Source organism: Panicum virgatum, chromosome 9N, assembly GCF_016808335.1.
Source record: "Panicum virgatum strain AP13 chromosome 9N, P.virgatum_v5, whole genome shotgun sequence".
Classification (NCBI taxonomy): Eukaryota; Viridiplantae; Streptophyta; class Magnoliopsida; order Poales; family Poaceae; genus Panicum; species Panicum virgatum.
Genome location: NC_053153.1, coordinates 4,788,821 through 4,804,745, shown reverse-complemented (window position 1 = coordinate 4,804,745; position 15,925 = coordinate 4,788,821). Strand labels below are relative to the sequence as shown.

The following is a 15,925-nucleotide window of genomic DNA, read 5'->3' as shown; positions in this document are numbered from 1 at the left end:
CGACCGAGTCCACGCTCGATCTGGGCCGCACGAGTCCAATCCAACGGCTTAAAGGGTACCAGGGGTGGACGGTATTTGAGATACCGTCCATCCCCCGTCTGTTGTTTCGAGCACCGTCCTCCCCGGACGTCGCCTTGGCTGCATGCCTCGGCTCGCCGGAGAGCCGCCGAGCGCCCGGGACTTTGCTGCCTCCCTCTCCCCCTTGTTGGAAGGGGTCAACACCCATGGCGTTCACCGATTGCACCACAGCGACATGACTAAGGTCCAAGGACCAGGAAGAGCTGACTGAGCGCCGGTGCGCGAACACCGAACACCCCTTGTGCAGCTGTGCTGCAACAACTCCGTCTCTTCCGCACGCAGTGGCTCGCCGGAGGCCCGGAGCGCCGCCTCATTCAGGCCGTTCTGGGTCGCTATACCGAGTCTCGTCGTCAACTCGTGCACATGCGACATGGATGCCGATATCGCACTCGGCGTCGTCTGGAACGCCGACAACCACGGCGGACGCCCACGCCATGAACGCCGCCTCGCACTGTGCGTCGGCTCGCCGGAGCACCGCCGGCGAACGGCCGTCCAAACTATCAGGCGTTGCGTCGCTCGACTTCCGCCAATCACACGGCCAACAGTACGCGCATCGATCAGTATTGCATTTGGGGAATCGTCTAAAAGGACTAGCAGGCATGCTCCACAGCAACAGTAGTAGCAGGTCGAGCGAGCAGAGACAATGCGGCATTTTACTATCAGATTGTCCACGGGTTCATATTCAGAATTCTCCTAGTATGCATATGAGGGGCCAAGGTACAAATCTCACTCACCATTATCACACACCGCAACAGCAGGCATCGATAGACTCAGACGTCAAAGCCTGCAAGTGCCTCCACAAAGCCACAGAAGCTCACTCTGAATAATCTGAAGAAAGATAACACCGCCACAAGCCCTCAACGTTCGGTGTGTTACACAATGTCTTTATTTGATCCCATCAATACAGCAATCATGCTTGGCAATGAAAGCCATGCATGGTTAAGACTATTGTAACAGCCATGGTTAAGGTTATTGTAACAGCCATAGTTAAGGGCATGAATGAGCCTTATTGCTGAGAGAGAGAATTCAAGGACTGCACTAATGTTAGCCATAACATACCCTGTAATCCCCTATATATACATCTACCCTTGAGATCAGTAAGAGATTGCCCATTCACTATTCTATTGTGTCCACAATTTCTACAATAACATGTTATCAGCAGCTCTAAGAACTAAGCAAGAACAATAGGAAGAGATCACCTGAATTTTGCAACGGTAAGATGCCTCGTCGACCGATTCCCCTTGATATTGGCTCCTCCCTTCCTCGAAATCTTCGTGCCCGCCACCTTTTGTCGCCTCTGGTACCAGCAGCTCCCTGCACTCCTCCGAGCTCCAGTGCGTCGCCTACAACACGACAGGGGTCGTGCCGCTGGTTTTACCGGCCATGGCCTCCGGTCTCCTCCCTCGGGCTTCTTTTGTCGGTGCCCCTGCCGCGGGAGGGTGGCGCACTGGAGCCCGGAGGAGTACAACGAGCTGCTAGTACAAGAGGCGACGAAGGTGCCAGGCATGAAGATTTCGAGGAAGGGATGAACCGGCATCAAGGGGAATCGATCAACGAGCCATTCTTACCCTTGCAAAATTCCAGTGATCTCTTCCTCTTGTTCTTGCTCAGTTCTTAGGGCTGCGATCTAAACATGCAAACCCTGCAGGTGCTGTCCACGCTCGCCGAGCAGGGGCATCGACCTCATCGTCGCGGTTTACGACGACCTGGACCCGGCCATGGCCACTATCCTGTCCCAGGCGCTGCAGTAGCTCATCGGCTCATAGCCACCGAGCGACTGTACTTCCAGACCACACACGTGACCGGCATCTCCATAGGAAACAAGGTGCTCTCCACCTCGTACCCGCCGGCGGCAAGGACGGCGAGGTCGACCCGACGGCCTCGCGGTCGGTCGGCCATACCCCTGTTCGAGCCTCCGGGCCCATGGACGGTCGTCCAGAGCGCACGACGGCACGAGATGTTCCGGAAGACGGAAGCGAGAGGCAACGAAGTTCCCCGCGTGCTCAACCGGCGGGATCGCCGGCGGCCGCTGCTTGACGACCCCGTGATCAATCTGACATGAGCCCCCTGCCTCTGCCATGGCGCCATGCCACCGTGCAGCTCCAGCGCCTGCCTAACGAGGACGGTCAGCCCCGAGCCCGATCCGCGCTCGATCTGCGCCGCACATGTTCCATCGGACGTCTGTCAGGGGCCCAGGGTGGACGGTATTTGAAATACCGTCCACCCCGGGTCAACAGCGTCCACCCCCTGGTCGTCGCGAGGATGCCGCCCCTGCTGCACACAGTTGCTCGCCGTCGTCGGAGAGCCCCCGCGCCGCAGGCATTGGTGTCTTGATGAGCTCCCTCTCCTTCGTCCCGGAAGAGCTCAGCCTCCATGGCGTCGCGGTGTGCAAGCACAGTTGCGCCTGCACTCAGTCTCCACGGCACGCGGTGGCTCAGCGGGGTGCCTGCTGGTCTGAGTCGTCTGACCCCGGCGAGTCGCGACGCCTTGGCATGCAACACGGATGCTGACGTACTGCTCGTCCTTTCGAACGATGGCCACAATACGGTCGCCGCCGCCGCCGCCGCCGCCGCCGCGACGCCTCTTTTCCCCTTAGCCATCAGACTATGGGCTTCGGCTGCATCCTCTGATGCGTGTTGCGGAGCCGGTCGCCGGCGCTGGGCACTCCCCCGTGATCCGCGCTGGCAGCTACCGCCAGCAGGGGCTATTCCGCGCAAGAACCTGCTCGCCGCATGCTCGGCTACCGCTGCGGCGACATGCGGCACGCCGCGCCGCGCCGGGACGCCGTCTCCTGGAACATGCTTGGTTTCCTGGGACCCTGAGTGGCCCTCAAGTCTGAGCTCTGAACCTCGCTGCAAAGTTAGAACGCTGGTGCTGCGGCCCACTTTGATCATGCGTTGCAATCGAAGCGGTAGGAAGCTCACGCCGGCAGCGACGACGAGGTACGAGCCGGCGGCCCCACGGACGACTGCAAAGACCAGAGCACGCGAGGGCAGTCCTCGATGGAAGCGGAGGCGACGTCCCCCGCGTCCTCGGCTGACGAGCCCGCCGACGGCCTCCGGACCTCCGCCATGGCGATGGCGGCATCCAACTCCCGGGCGCGGGCGCGGGCGCGCCTGCCTGACAATTGTGAGGACGACCGAGTCCTCACCCGATCCGGACCGCACGAGTCCGATCCAACGGCCAAAAGGGTAGCAGGGTGGACGTTATTTGAAATACCGTCCTCCCCTGGTCGGTATTTCGGACACCGTCCACCCCAGTCGTCGCAGGGACGCCGCCATGGCTCACCGGAGAGCTGCCGGACCCCGGGACTTGGTTGCCTACCTCTCCGCACATGTTCCGCATGCAAGCTGGGTGCTGATACCGATATCATACTCGGCGTTGCGTTTCGAACGACTACAACAACGGCAGACGCCCCATGAACGCCGCCGCCGCCTCGCCGGAGCACCGCCGGCGTTCGCCGTTCAGACCGTTAGGCGTTGTGTTGCTCGCCTTCGACCAGTGTCACGCCGAACAGTACACACACATCGATCATTCGATCTGTAAATCGTCCAAAAAGACTAGCAGGCATAATGCTACACAGCAGGTGTTCCGCAGATGTGCAGACAATGTGGCATTTTGTCAAGCAAGCATAGACAATATGGCATTTTGTCTTCAGAATGTCCACGGGTTCAGACTTACCATTCTCTAGTCTGAAGATTAATCTAGTAAATGACTGTACAGAGGAAAAGAAAAACTTTTAGCACATTTCTCAAGCTTTGCATTTGAGGAGCCAAGCTACAAATATCTCTCACCGCTACAGTGCTCAGAGGTCGCTGCTAGTATCACACACCGCTACACCAGTCACCACTCACCAGGCATGGTCGTCAGAACAACCGAGAGGTCCAGGAGAGGCCAAGGAGGACATCCTGACCCCCACTAGTAGGATTGTTGCTTGTCAAGACAGAGCCCATGATGTTGTGCAGCCTCACCCCTGTTCAAATGCAGATCACAAACAGACAGCGAGTCAGTGATTCAAAAACAAGTGCAGTGGTACATGTTTTTTTAGAATATGGAAAATTCAGGATTTCCGTAGCATAGCTAGTAACCCAATCTAAAGAACTTAGCTGGTCTGAACCAGAAAACAGCAGAAAAGAGACTACAAGGACGACGCAAAGGGCACTACCAGTATACTCCAACATCATGAAGGAACTGGTGAACGTCACCTAAGATCTGCATGACATTTCTGTTGCTACATTACATTGCCCAAATCAGACCAAGAACATGCTTATACAAGAAATGGTAGGTACATCACGTTCAAAAAAGAAATGGTAGGTACTAAGTTACTAACCTGAGCCCTGATGATCGCACTTCGCTTGTCTTGCTCGGCCAATGAAGATTGGCATGGTCAGCTTCTTGTGTAGCAACCTGTTTTGGCTCCAATGGCATGAGTGGGCATGCAAGGAAAGCAAGCTTGGCAGTTCACAAGACATACTTTCATGTAACTGAGACAGAAGCAAAATTGCTGTCTAGTGTTTTACTTATACTTACCATGCGAGTATGCGATTAATATTTGCTCAAGCAACTTTAACCTTATCAATCCCACGCTAGTGCACTCTAAGCAGATTCCTTCTGAATGTAGAACCCAACCACAGAGGGCAATGTCGAAATATATTTGGAAGCCTCAGCAAACCATCAGCATGTAAACATTTCAGAGCAAGGGATCACAGCAAAGAAAAGCTTAGCAAAATCAGAGAGGTAACCAGGCAATGATGCACTCAGTCTGATACCAAACCAGCAGGCCCCATCTATTATCTTATTATTTGGCCAACAAATAGAGCCTTCACGTTCACTTTCAAAGTCTAAAAATTCTCATGTTAATCGGAGAAAAATACAAAAATAAAAATTACCTACCACTGCCATTATAATAAAAATTAGCCTTAAATACTCATGTGCCCAATTAAAAATCACCCACCAATATCATTATGAAAAATTAAACATAAAATATTATTTAGCTATGTATCAGTTACAAACATATACTGTTAATAAAAATTAAAGCTAACAACAATCAATCAAAATAAAATGAAATAAGAATAATTATATGCATAGTATTATTAAAACTCAACAAATCAAATCGTTATTATAGGTAGATCATATTTGAATTGTTTTAACCAATAATAAGACATAATTTACGATAATGAACAGAATGATGTATGGTATATATAATCTTTAAGTAAGGATGCAATGACATGCAAATTTTTGAATTTTCAATATTAGCCGCGCAAATGCGCGAGCTATACGCCTAGTTATGAACCACACGCCAAGAGCCTCAAGTAGTTGCACACAATAAATTGTCTAAGTGTCTTTTCTGAACAAAAAAAATTATCCAAGTGCCAAGATTCTCTCTCTCTTTTTTTTTCAACATGGTGTCCGTCTGATTCTCACTGGATAGACACGTGATGGACATCTGGGCCAGGAGCGCACGCGAGACTCCGTGTGCCCGGGGCGCACACAATTTTCTTCCCGTCAGGCAGGACGCAGTGAAAGGAAGGCCCGTTTGGTTTCCTAGAAGTACCTAGAAATAGTAATGTTTATCGCGCACACAATTTTCTTCCCGTCAGGCAGGACGCAGCGAAAGAAAGGCCCCGTTTAGTTTCCTAGAAGTACCTAGAAGTAGTACTGTTTATCACTTTGATCACTAATTAGAGTTATTAAATAAATACAATTTATAAAATTAACTTCAGAACCTCTGCGCTAGGAACCCTAAAGAATCTAACAAGATCTTTGAGCACATAATTAGAGAATGGTTGCTGTAGCATCTCTGTAGCAAGTCATGGATTGATTATTGTTATTAGATTCGTCGCAAAAAAGTTATATTTATCTGTAAAGAGATTTTTTACAAATAGATTTTATTTAGCCCGCCATATACAAAAGATTTCCCGTTCTAAATTTCTTCTAGAAGGGAACCAAACATGGCCAAAGATGCGCCACGTACAGACGCAAAAGAAATTTGGGGGACTCGGAATTCTCGATTTGGAGCTGTTTAGTAGGGCTTTGCATCTAAGATGGTTATGGTTAGAGTGGACCGATGAGGAACGACCTTGGGTTGGCACATCTGTGCCATGTGATGCAGTTGATCGACAACTCTTCAGAACAAGTACTACGGTTACAATTGGTGATGGTCGAAAAGCTTCTTTCTGGCATTCTTCCTGGCTTGGCGGCAGAGCTCCAATTGATATTGTACCAAATCTCTACAAGCTGGCATGAAGGAAAAATAGAAAGGCGAGAGATGAACTGCAGGATCAGAGCTGGACGAGAGGGCTGTGGCGCATGAGCACAGTTCAACAAATGGCAGAATTCGTGTTCCTTTGGGACCTAGTGCAGCAAGCTGTGTTGACTGATAACACTGATGAAATTTGCTGGAGATGGAGTGCAGATGGAGCTTGTTGGAAATAAATATTTCAGTTAAGATATTGTGATCTTCACTATTAAGTAAGCATTTAAACCATTTAAACGCGATTAAGGAAACCTAATGATAAAACCCTAATGGGCTGTGATCAGCAGGCCCATTAGGCCCGTTTCCAGAGGCTGGCCCCCAGCCCCACAGTGCCTATAAATATAAGGTCGTGGTTAGCACCTTAATGACCATTCACGTCATTCTAAAACCCTAGCCACCGCTAGTCTGATCGCTAAGGGCACTGGAGGGGTTTGGAAGGCCAAGCACTCCCGTTTGGCGCCCGGAGGACGCCGATTCGCTGCTGCATCTCCTACACCGACAAGAACGCCTACTTCCTCTACGGATCAGGCGTAAATGGCTGCTGCTACTGCTAACGCTGGTATAATGTTAACCATTTATTCCGCATTAGATTGATCTGTCATGAACTAGGTTATGTTAAGATCTTGGGTTATTAGCCTATAATGTTTAAGCCTGGCTAATTCTAACAATCGGTATCATGAGCCATCTTAACCTAGTCATGCACGATCAATTTTGAGCCATGTTTATGCCTCTGTTTTCGTCGGTTTAAGATGCAAAACGTGCTGTGCAGATTAGATCTTATTGCACAGTTAAGTTTGATTCACGGTTTAGATGCAATTAGATCCTGCATAATGGCTTTTATGTGTTTATCATGCGTGATTAGATCTAAATCATGGTTAATTATGTTTCTGATCACGAGATTAGATCTAATCTAATTCGGTTTAGGTCTAGTTTAAGATTAATCTTGATCTGTTATGAGTTAAGTACCGGATTAGATGCAATCATGCCTAAGTAATGCATCAGATTAAGTTAATTTTCATGATTAAGTTGAGTAATTAAGGTTTTAGGGTTTCGGTTCTTAATCTGTTCCCCAAATTTATGCCACTGGTAAGTTAATTTCCGCAAATTAGATCCAAATTCATGAGATTGGATGCATCAGTAAGCATGTAGAAGAAGAGGATTGCAAATTTCAGATCGAATTAAGAAAACCCCCAAATCTCATGATGAACCCTAACCCTAAGATTGAAGGAGCACTTACCTGTGTGTGGCCATGAGTATGCCCACTGAGCACCACGACAGGGCCTCCCCGACGGAGCCGCGCGCGGCTTGAGCGCACGCGGCGCCGGCGGGAGGGCCCGCGGTGGCGCATGAGGAGCAGCGGCGCCACACCGCTCACCGCGCTGGAGGCCACGGGCCGCGCATGAGGAGTACCAGCGCTCGGGCCCGCACATGAGATCTGGCGGCGGGACCAGAGCAGCCGGCGCGTGTGGCACGCGCAGACCCGCGCGTGGCCATCGCCCATCAGGCGGCACGCGTAGCCCAAGGCGGCGCCCTGAGGGCTGCAGCGCCCGCGTCAAGCTGCAACGGCGGCCGGAGCTCACACCGCGGGGCCCGCTGGTGCGCGCCACACGCGCATAAGCTGGCGGCGGCCCCAAGGCGGACGCGCGGTGGCCGGACCAGAGCAGCTGCGCGTCCGGGTTCCTGCGCGGCCGGGCATGAGGGCTGGGCTCGCGCGCGTAAGCGGCAGCGCGTAAGCGACGGCCGGACCAGAGCAACTGCGTGTGCACGCGCATGAGGAGCGACGCGCTCGCGCCGACGGACGGGCCTGCGAGCAGTGGCGGCTCGGGCTGAGATAGGAGAGGGAGTGAAGGGAGTTAGGGCATCCCTCCGACAGCTCTTCTCTTTTTTTTTATACGAGGCGACGATAGTTTGTGGTCGTTGGATTTAATGAACGATCCAGATTTCACCGCATTAGGGTTTCACGGGATGGGCCGGACTGGGCCGCGCAGCAGCTTAACGGGCCGCGCAAAGAGGGGAATTTTTGGGCCGTTTTTGTTTTTGGTTCAGATTTATGTCTTTTAGCCCAATTTTAAATGTTTAAAGCCTTTTCTATTACTGTTTCTTATGATTTAAGCTCAATTTAATTGCTGTTATGTTTAAAGGCTTTAATTATTTCTGTTGCACTTATTATTACCAGCATTATGTTAATTAATTTCCATGAGTTATGTAAATGCCTTTAATTATGTTTTAATTGCATTTATTCACTAAAAATTATGTTCATCCACCATAAGCAATTAAGATGCACTCTATTTAAATGGAACCATCGGGAAGTTTATTTAGAGCACTTGTAATTAATTCTGACCATCGTTGATTTAATTATGAGTTTTAATGATAAATTTCGTTTGTTTTCCCCATCGGTGATGCAAATTGAAATTTATGTATGATTTTAATCAGACCATCGTAGGGTTAATTTCATACTTCTTATGCGCATCTTAATTGTGAGTTTAATTAAGTTATTGTTCTCATGATTTTCAGTGAACACTGTGACGGGCTACCTGAAGTCCATTGAGCCCCTAAATGGCACCAACTACCCCAGCTGGTATAAAGATGTTCAGGTGGCCATTGCTGTGTGCGAGTATGATCTCGCCTTACGCCAAAACAAGCCAGCAGAGCCCACTGATCCCAATGGTGATCGTACTGCCATTGAGAAGTGGGAGAGATCAGACAGGATGGCCAACATGATCATTAAGAAAACGATCACTCCGGCCATCTGTGGTGCTATTCCTGATAAGGACCAGGATGGTAATGATCTGAGCGCCAAGGCATACCTTGCCAAGCTGGAGGAGAACTTTAAGAGTTCTTCCAAGACTTATGCTAGCACCCTGATCATGAAGATGCTGACTTCACAGTATGATGGGCAAAGTGGAATCAGGGAGCACATTATGAGCATATGTGACATGGCAAATAAGCTGAAGACACTGGATATGGCTATCTCTGATGGTTTTCTGGTGCACTTCATCATGACTTCTCTGCCAGTACAGTACAGTCCCTTCAAAATAAGCTACAACACTCAGAAGGCGACTTGGAGCATGGCTGAGCTCATTAGCTACTGTGTTGAGGAAGAAGAAAGGCAGAAAGCTGAGAGGATGAAGGATGCTGTCAACATAGTCAGCGAGCGCTTTGGGCGTGTTAGCATGAGCAACACTCCTAAGCATCAGGCTGAGTCTGGCAGCAGCAGGCAGCATAAGAGAAAGTTTAAGGGCCATAAGAGCAAGGCCGTGTCACATAAGAAGACCTCTAATGAGAGGCTGTGCAAGTTCTGCAAGTCACCTAAACATGAGCAGAAGGATTGCCATGGATTTAAGGAGTGGCTTAAGAACAAAGGTACAATTACTGATTCTGTATCTTTTATTGATGAATCATTCTTAGTGAATTTTTCTCCCAATATTTGGTGGATTGACTCAAGTGCCACTGTGCACATTTCCAATTCACTGCAGGTATTCAGTTCGATCCGAACTATAAGAGAGGGGGAGCGAAGTCTAAGAGTGGCTGATGGCAATGAAGTGAAGGTTGAAGGCATTGGGAGCTTCAATTTGGAGTTACCAGACGGCTTTAACTTTAGTTTGCATGATGTTCTTTATGTTCCCAGTTTGAAGAGAAACCTTATTTCAGTTTCGCGTTTAGATAAGTCGGGACATATTTGTGAGTTTGGCAACTCTGTGTGCAACATTAAATTTTATAATTTAAGTGTGGGCCTTGGTCATTTGCAAGGCGATCTTTATTTGCTCTCTCTTGATAAAGTTTATTCTGCAATAAATGTGGATGATGTATCGCATAAGCGTAAGCGTGATGATGAGACTTCTTCGAAATTGTGGCATTGTCGTTTGGGCCACATTTCGAGGGGGAGAATTGAGCGTCTCATAAGAGAAGAGATACTCCATTCATTAGATCTCTCAGACTTAGATCAACAATGTGTTGATTGTATTAAGGGGAAATTCGCTAAGACAATTAAGAAAGGAGATACTCGGAGTACGGGCCTATTAGAAATAATTCATACTGATATTTGTGGCCCGTTCCCAGTAAAGTCTGTTGATGGTTTTGACTCGTTCATTACTTTCACAGATGACTTCTCTCGTTATGGTTATATTTACCCCATTCGTGATCGATCCGAGTCATTAGATAAATTCAAAATATTCAAGGCTGAAGTGGAAAATCAGCATAATGTCACTATTAAATTAGTGAGATCGGATCGAGGTGGTGAATATTATGGGAGACATGCTCCATTCGGCCAAGTAGCTGGACCATTCGCTAAGTATCTTGAAGAGAATGGTATAAAGGCCCAGTACAGTATGCCGGGCGAACCACAGCAAAACGGAGTTGCTGAGCGTCGTAATCGTACACTAATGGACATGGTACGTAGCATGCTTAGTTATTCTACTTTGTCTGTGGAGCTGTGGATGGAAGCATTAAAAACAGTTGCACACATACTTAATCGTGTTCCTTCCAAATCCGTGCCAAAAACACCTTATGAGTTGTGGTTTGGGAAGAAACCATCACTTAATTATTTGCGTGTGTGGGGCTGTCCAGCCGAAGCTAAGTTATTTAATCCACAGCAAAAGAAATTAGATGATAAGACGGTGAGCTGCTATTTCATCGGATACCCTTAATAGTCTAAGGGATACCGATTCTACTGTCCTGATCGTTTCACTAAGTTCGTTGAGACCAGGCAGGCTGTATTCCTAGAGGATGCAGGAATCAGTGGGAGCTTTCCGAGGAGGGAAATTAATCTTGAAGAAATACGGGTTGAGCTTCCCATCCCGGCGATTCAAGAAACAGTAACACCTCAGTTAGTGCCGCTGTTTGTTCCTTCCGTTCAGAGTACACCATCTGTTCAGATTACGCCTTCTGTTCAGAGTACTGGCGCTGCTCCGTCTGTTGAAGTAGCTCCTGAGCCTGCGAGAGAACAACAAGCTGAGCAAATGGCACCTAATGCTGAAGTTGAGAACCCTGTCGAGGTGCCTCAGACTGCACCTCAACCAGCACCTCAGCCTGTTGAACCATTAAGAAGATCACAGCGGGCTAGGAAACAGACAGTTTTCCCTGATTGTGAGACATACTTAAGTGAAGACATGTATGATATTGGGAAAGCTGATGATCCTAACTCGTTTAGAGAGGCAGTATCATGTGAGAACTCTGCCAAATGGGTTGAGGCCATGGAAGAAGAGCTTAAGTCCATGAGTTCCAATGATGTTTGGGATCTGGTAGATATTCCTAATGGAGTCAAACCAGTAGGCTGTAAATGGGTCTACAAGACTAAACGTGATTCTAAAGTGAATGTCGAACGATTCAAAGCAAGGCTTGTAGCCAAAGGTTTTACACAAAAGGAAGGGGTTGATTATAATGAAACCTTCTCCCCTGTGTCTAAGAAAGATTCATTCAGAATCGTTATGGCGCTAGTGGCTCATTATGACTTAGAGCTACATCAGATGGATATCAAAACTGCGTTCCTTAATGGTGACTTGGATGAGACCATCTTCATGGCACAACCGGAAGGTTTTGTTGTGAAGGGCAAGGAACATTTGAGATGCAGACTTAAGAAATCCATTTACGGGCTTAAGCAAGCGTCAAGACAGTGGAACCTTAAATTCGATCAAGTGATTAAGAAATTCGGATTTAAGAAGAATGATGTGGATAATTGTATCTACACTAAAATAAAGGGTGGTAAATTTATAATTCTAGTGCTTTATGTGGATGATATCCTATTAGCGAGCAGTGATAAGCGTATGCTGCATGAAACAAAGGGATTTCTTTCATCCAATTTTGATATGAAAGATCTTGGTGAAGCCTCTTATGTTCTGGGCATTGAGATACACCGAGATAGGACCAAAGGAGTACTAGGATTGTCTCAAAAGGCATATATTGAGAAAATGCTTAAGAGATTTAATATGGATAAGAGTAAGGCCACACCTGTTCCATTAGCGAAGGGCGATAAGTTTAGTGAAGCCCAATGTCCTAAGAACCAATTGGAATCAGATGAGATGAAGGACATACCTTATGCTTCAGCTGTCGGAAGCCTGATGTATGCACAAGTCTGTACGCGTCCTGACTTGGCATTTGCTACCGGAATGTTTGGAAGATATCAGAAAAATCCCGGAAAGGTCCACTGGGTTGGTGTCAAGAAGGCATTACGTTACTGCCAAGGCACTAAAGACTTCATGCTCACATACAGAAGATCAGATAACCTTGAAGTTGTGGGTTATACTGATGCTGACTTTGCTGGATGTGTGGATAGTAGGAAATCTACATCAGGATATATCTACATGTTAGCTGGTGGAGCTATATCATGGAAAAGCTCTAAGCAAAGTTTAGTTGCAGCGTCGACGATGCAAGCTGAATTTGTGGCATGCTATGAAGCAACTGGACAGGCTGTTTGGCTTAAGAATTTTATTCCGGGCCTCAAGGTAATTGACAGCATTACGGAACCTATAACGTTATACTGCGATAATCAGTCTGCAGTATTCTTTTCGTGTAACAACAAGTCAAGTGGTGCTTCCAAACACATTGACTTTAAATATCGTGTTGTGAAAGAAAGATGCCAGGATCGAACCATTAAGATTGAGCACATAAGAACTAATTCTATGTTAGCGGATCCGCTCACTAAAGGCTTACCACCGAACGTGTTTAAGCAGCACGTTACTAATATGGGTTTGGTGGATAGTCTTTAGGTCCTGGTTTAGGGCCATTATGACTCCTAACTAACAAATAAGCGTTCTACCGAGGTGTTTCAGTGAGACTGTGGGTAATGGGTCCCAGTAGTGCATCAACCTACTGACGACGCATTGGTCCGGTACTTTCTGTTACTACTAAGGGTGAACATTAGTATGATACGAACATTAGCTTTAACCGTTCGATCAAGTGGGAGAATATTGGAGATAAATATTTCAGTTAAGATATTGTGATCTTCACTATTAAGTAAGCGTTTAAACCATCTAAACGTGATTAAGGAAACTTAATGATAAAACCCTAATGGGCTGTGATCAGCAGGCCCATTAGGCCCGTTTCCAGAGGCTGGCCCCCAGCCCCACAGTGCCTATAAATATAAGGTCGTGGTTAGCACCTTAATGACCATTCACGTCATTCTAAAACCCTAGCCACCGCTAGTCTGATCGCTAAGGGCACTGGAGGGGTTTGGAAGGCCAAGCACTCCCGTTTGGCGCCCGGAGGACGCCGATTCGCTGCTGCATCTCCTACACCGACAAGAACGCCTACTTCCTCTACGGATCAGGCGTAAATGGCTGCTGCTACTGCTAACGCTGGTATAATGTTAACCATTTATTCCGCATTAGATTGATCTGTCATGAACTAGGTTATGTTAAGATCTTGGGTTATTAGCCTCTAATGTTTAAGCCTGGCTAATTCTAACAGAGCTTACTCGTCCAAGTCAGCTTACTTGGCACAGTTCACCGGTTCTTTTGCAGCTTTTCAGGGCAATGATATTTGGAAGGCACAGGCCGAAGGAAAACATAAGTTTTTTGCATGGCTTTTGGTGCAAAGTAAAATACTAACGGCAGACAAGTTAATCAAGAGGAGTTGGCCGTGTGACCCAGTCTGCAAGCTGTGCGACCAGGAGCAAGAAACGGCGATACATCTCTGTTTAGAGTGCGTCTTTGCGCGGGAGGTCTGGTCTCTCATGAGAATTTGGTCAGCTGGGTTGGTGCAGGTGCCGGAACCAGGTTTGGAGATCGACGATTGGTGGAAATCATCCGTGAATAATCTGTCCAAGGCTGATCGAAGGATCGCTGCTGGTCTTCTAATGTACACGGCATGGAACATCTGGAAGGAAAGGAATCGCAGAGTTTTTCAAGGCGTTTCGACGTCAGCTCCACAGGTTTTTGCTCTCATCAAGGAGGAGCTTGGTCTGCGGCAAGCAGCCTTGAGAGTGCCGGGTGTATCTTAGCTCATGTTAGTTTGCTGTATGTATCGCTTGTGCGTGAGTTTTTCTTTCCTATGTAATATTTAACACTTTATTTGAACTTTTGCTTTCCCTCCTTAAATGATTTGGCAGCGCTCCTGCCGGTTTTTCAAAAGAAAAAAAAACAGACGCAAAAGAGCCAATGCAAGTGGCTGGCTTGGCTTGTGACGAGGTCAGCAGGCCCTGACAGGGCACAGATCTCTCTCGCCACTGGGGGTCCTGCAGCCGGTCACACACCACCACCATGGCACTGGGCACCATGCCAGGCATGGTTGTCAGATTGGATCTGAAGAACAGCTCGGAGAGGCAAAGGATGGACATCATGATGTGCGCTGCCACTGGCCCACAACGTTCTGTTCGGTGCTCGTCGCATCATCTTATCGATCTCAACATGCAAAACCCGCAGGTGCTGTCCGCGTTCGCCGAGCAGCGGCATCGACCTCATCGTCACGGTTTACGACGACCTGCACCCGGTCATGGCCACCATCCTGTCCCAGTCGCTGCCGTAGCTCATCGGCTCATCGCCGGCGTGCGGCTGACCGGCATCGCCATGGGAAACGAGGTGCTCGCCACCTCGTACCCGCCGCGTCAAGGATGGCGTCGGTTGGCCATGCCTCCAGGCCATGGACGGTCGTCCAGAGCGCGCCAGATGTTCTGGAAGACGGAAGCGAGCGGCGACGAAGTTCCCCGCGTGCTCGACCAGAGGGATCGCCGGCGACCGCTGCTCCATGACCCCAGACCCCGTGATCAATCTGACCCGAGCCTCCGGTCTCCGCCATGGCGCCATGCCACCGTGCAGCTCCCGCGCCTGCTTGCCGAGGACGGTAAGCCCCGAGCTCGATCCGCGCTCGATCTACGCCGCACGTGTTCTATCGGACGTCTGTCAGGGGCCCGGGTGGACGGTATTCAAAATACCGTCCGCCCCCCGGTCGTCGCCAGGACGCCGCCCCTGCTGCACACCGTGGCTCGCCGGAGAGCCCCCGCGCCGCGGGCATTGGTTAGCTCCTTCTCCTTCCTCCTAGAAGAGGTCAGCCTACATGGCGTCCTGGTGCGCGAACATAGTTGCGCCGCATGTTCTCCGTCTGCATCCTGGGCACTCCCGCATGATCCGCGCGGGCAACTACCGTTGGCCGGTGGCCCGGTGCTGTTCCTGCGGGAGAACCTGCTCACCGCGTACTCCCGCTGCGGCGACATGCCGCACGCCTCGCCGGGCTGGGACGCCGTCTCCCGGAACAAGCGCTTGAGCCCGGCGTGGGCTGCTCAGCGCCTTGCGCACTGGGATGGATTGTTAGGCGCTCCCTGAATCTAGCTGCAAAGTAGAACGCTGTTGCTGCGGTCGCGCTCTCTGTCGCACCGTCCACTCCGATTCTGCGCCGCCTGCGTTGCGATGGAACTCGGTGCGGTACTGCGGTAGGAAGCTCGCGCCGGCGGCGATGACGAGGTACGAGCCGGCGACCCCACGGTTACTTGCCCAGACCGGAGCGTGCGAGGGCTGTCCTCGAAGGAAGCGGTGACGACGTCGCGTCCTCGGCCGATGAGCCGGCAGGCGTGCTCCACCGCACTCCAGGGGTGCGCCGGACCTGGGCATCCGGCCTTCGCCTCCGCCATGGCGCTGATGGCATCCAGCTCTCGGCACGGGC

At 49.5% G+C, this 15,925-nt stretch overlaps 1 protein-coding gene across 1 annotated transcript; it reads left to right on the top strand.

Moving 5' to 3' along the window:
* The first annotated feature begins 6,835 nt into the window (after positions 1–6,835).
* LOC120693196 lies at positions 6,836–9,919 on the top strand. Its single transcript, XM_039976616.1, has 3 exons — positions 6,836–6,893; positions 8,849–9,697; positions 9,811–9,919. Exons 1-3 carry the CDS (start codon positions 6,869–6,871, stop codon positions 9,864–9,866), a joined length of 930 nt encoding a protein of 309 aa, XP_039832550.1. The 5' UTR covers positions 6,836–6,868; the 3' UTR covers positions 9,867–9,919.
* Positions 9,920–15,925: the final 6,006 nt, after the last annotated feature.

Coding starts and splice junctions, on each gene's coding strand:
- LOC120693196 (XM_039976616.1), top strand. CDS start 6,869: ATGGCTGCTGCTACTGCTAACGCTG. Junction 6,894..8,848: donor TGCTGCTACTGCTAACGCTG/GTATAATGTTAA, acceptor CATGATTTTCAG/TGAACACTGTGACGGGCTAC. Junction 9,698..9,810: donor GGAGTGGCTTAAGAACAAAG/GTACAATTACTG, acceptor AATTCACTGCAG/GTATTCAGTTCGATCCGAAC.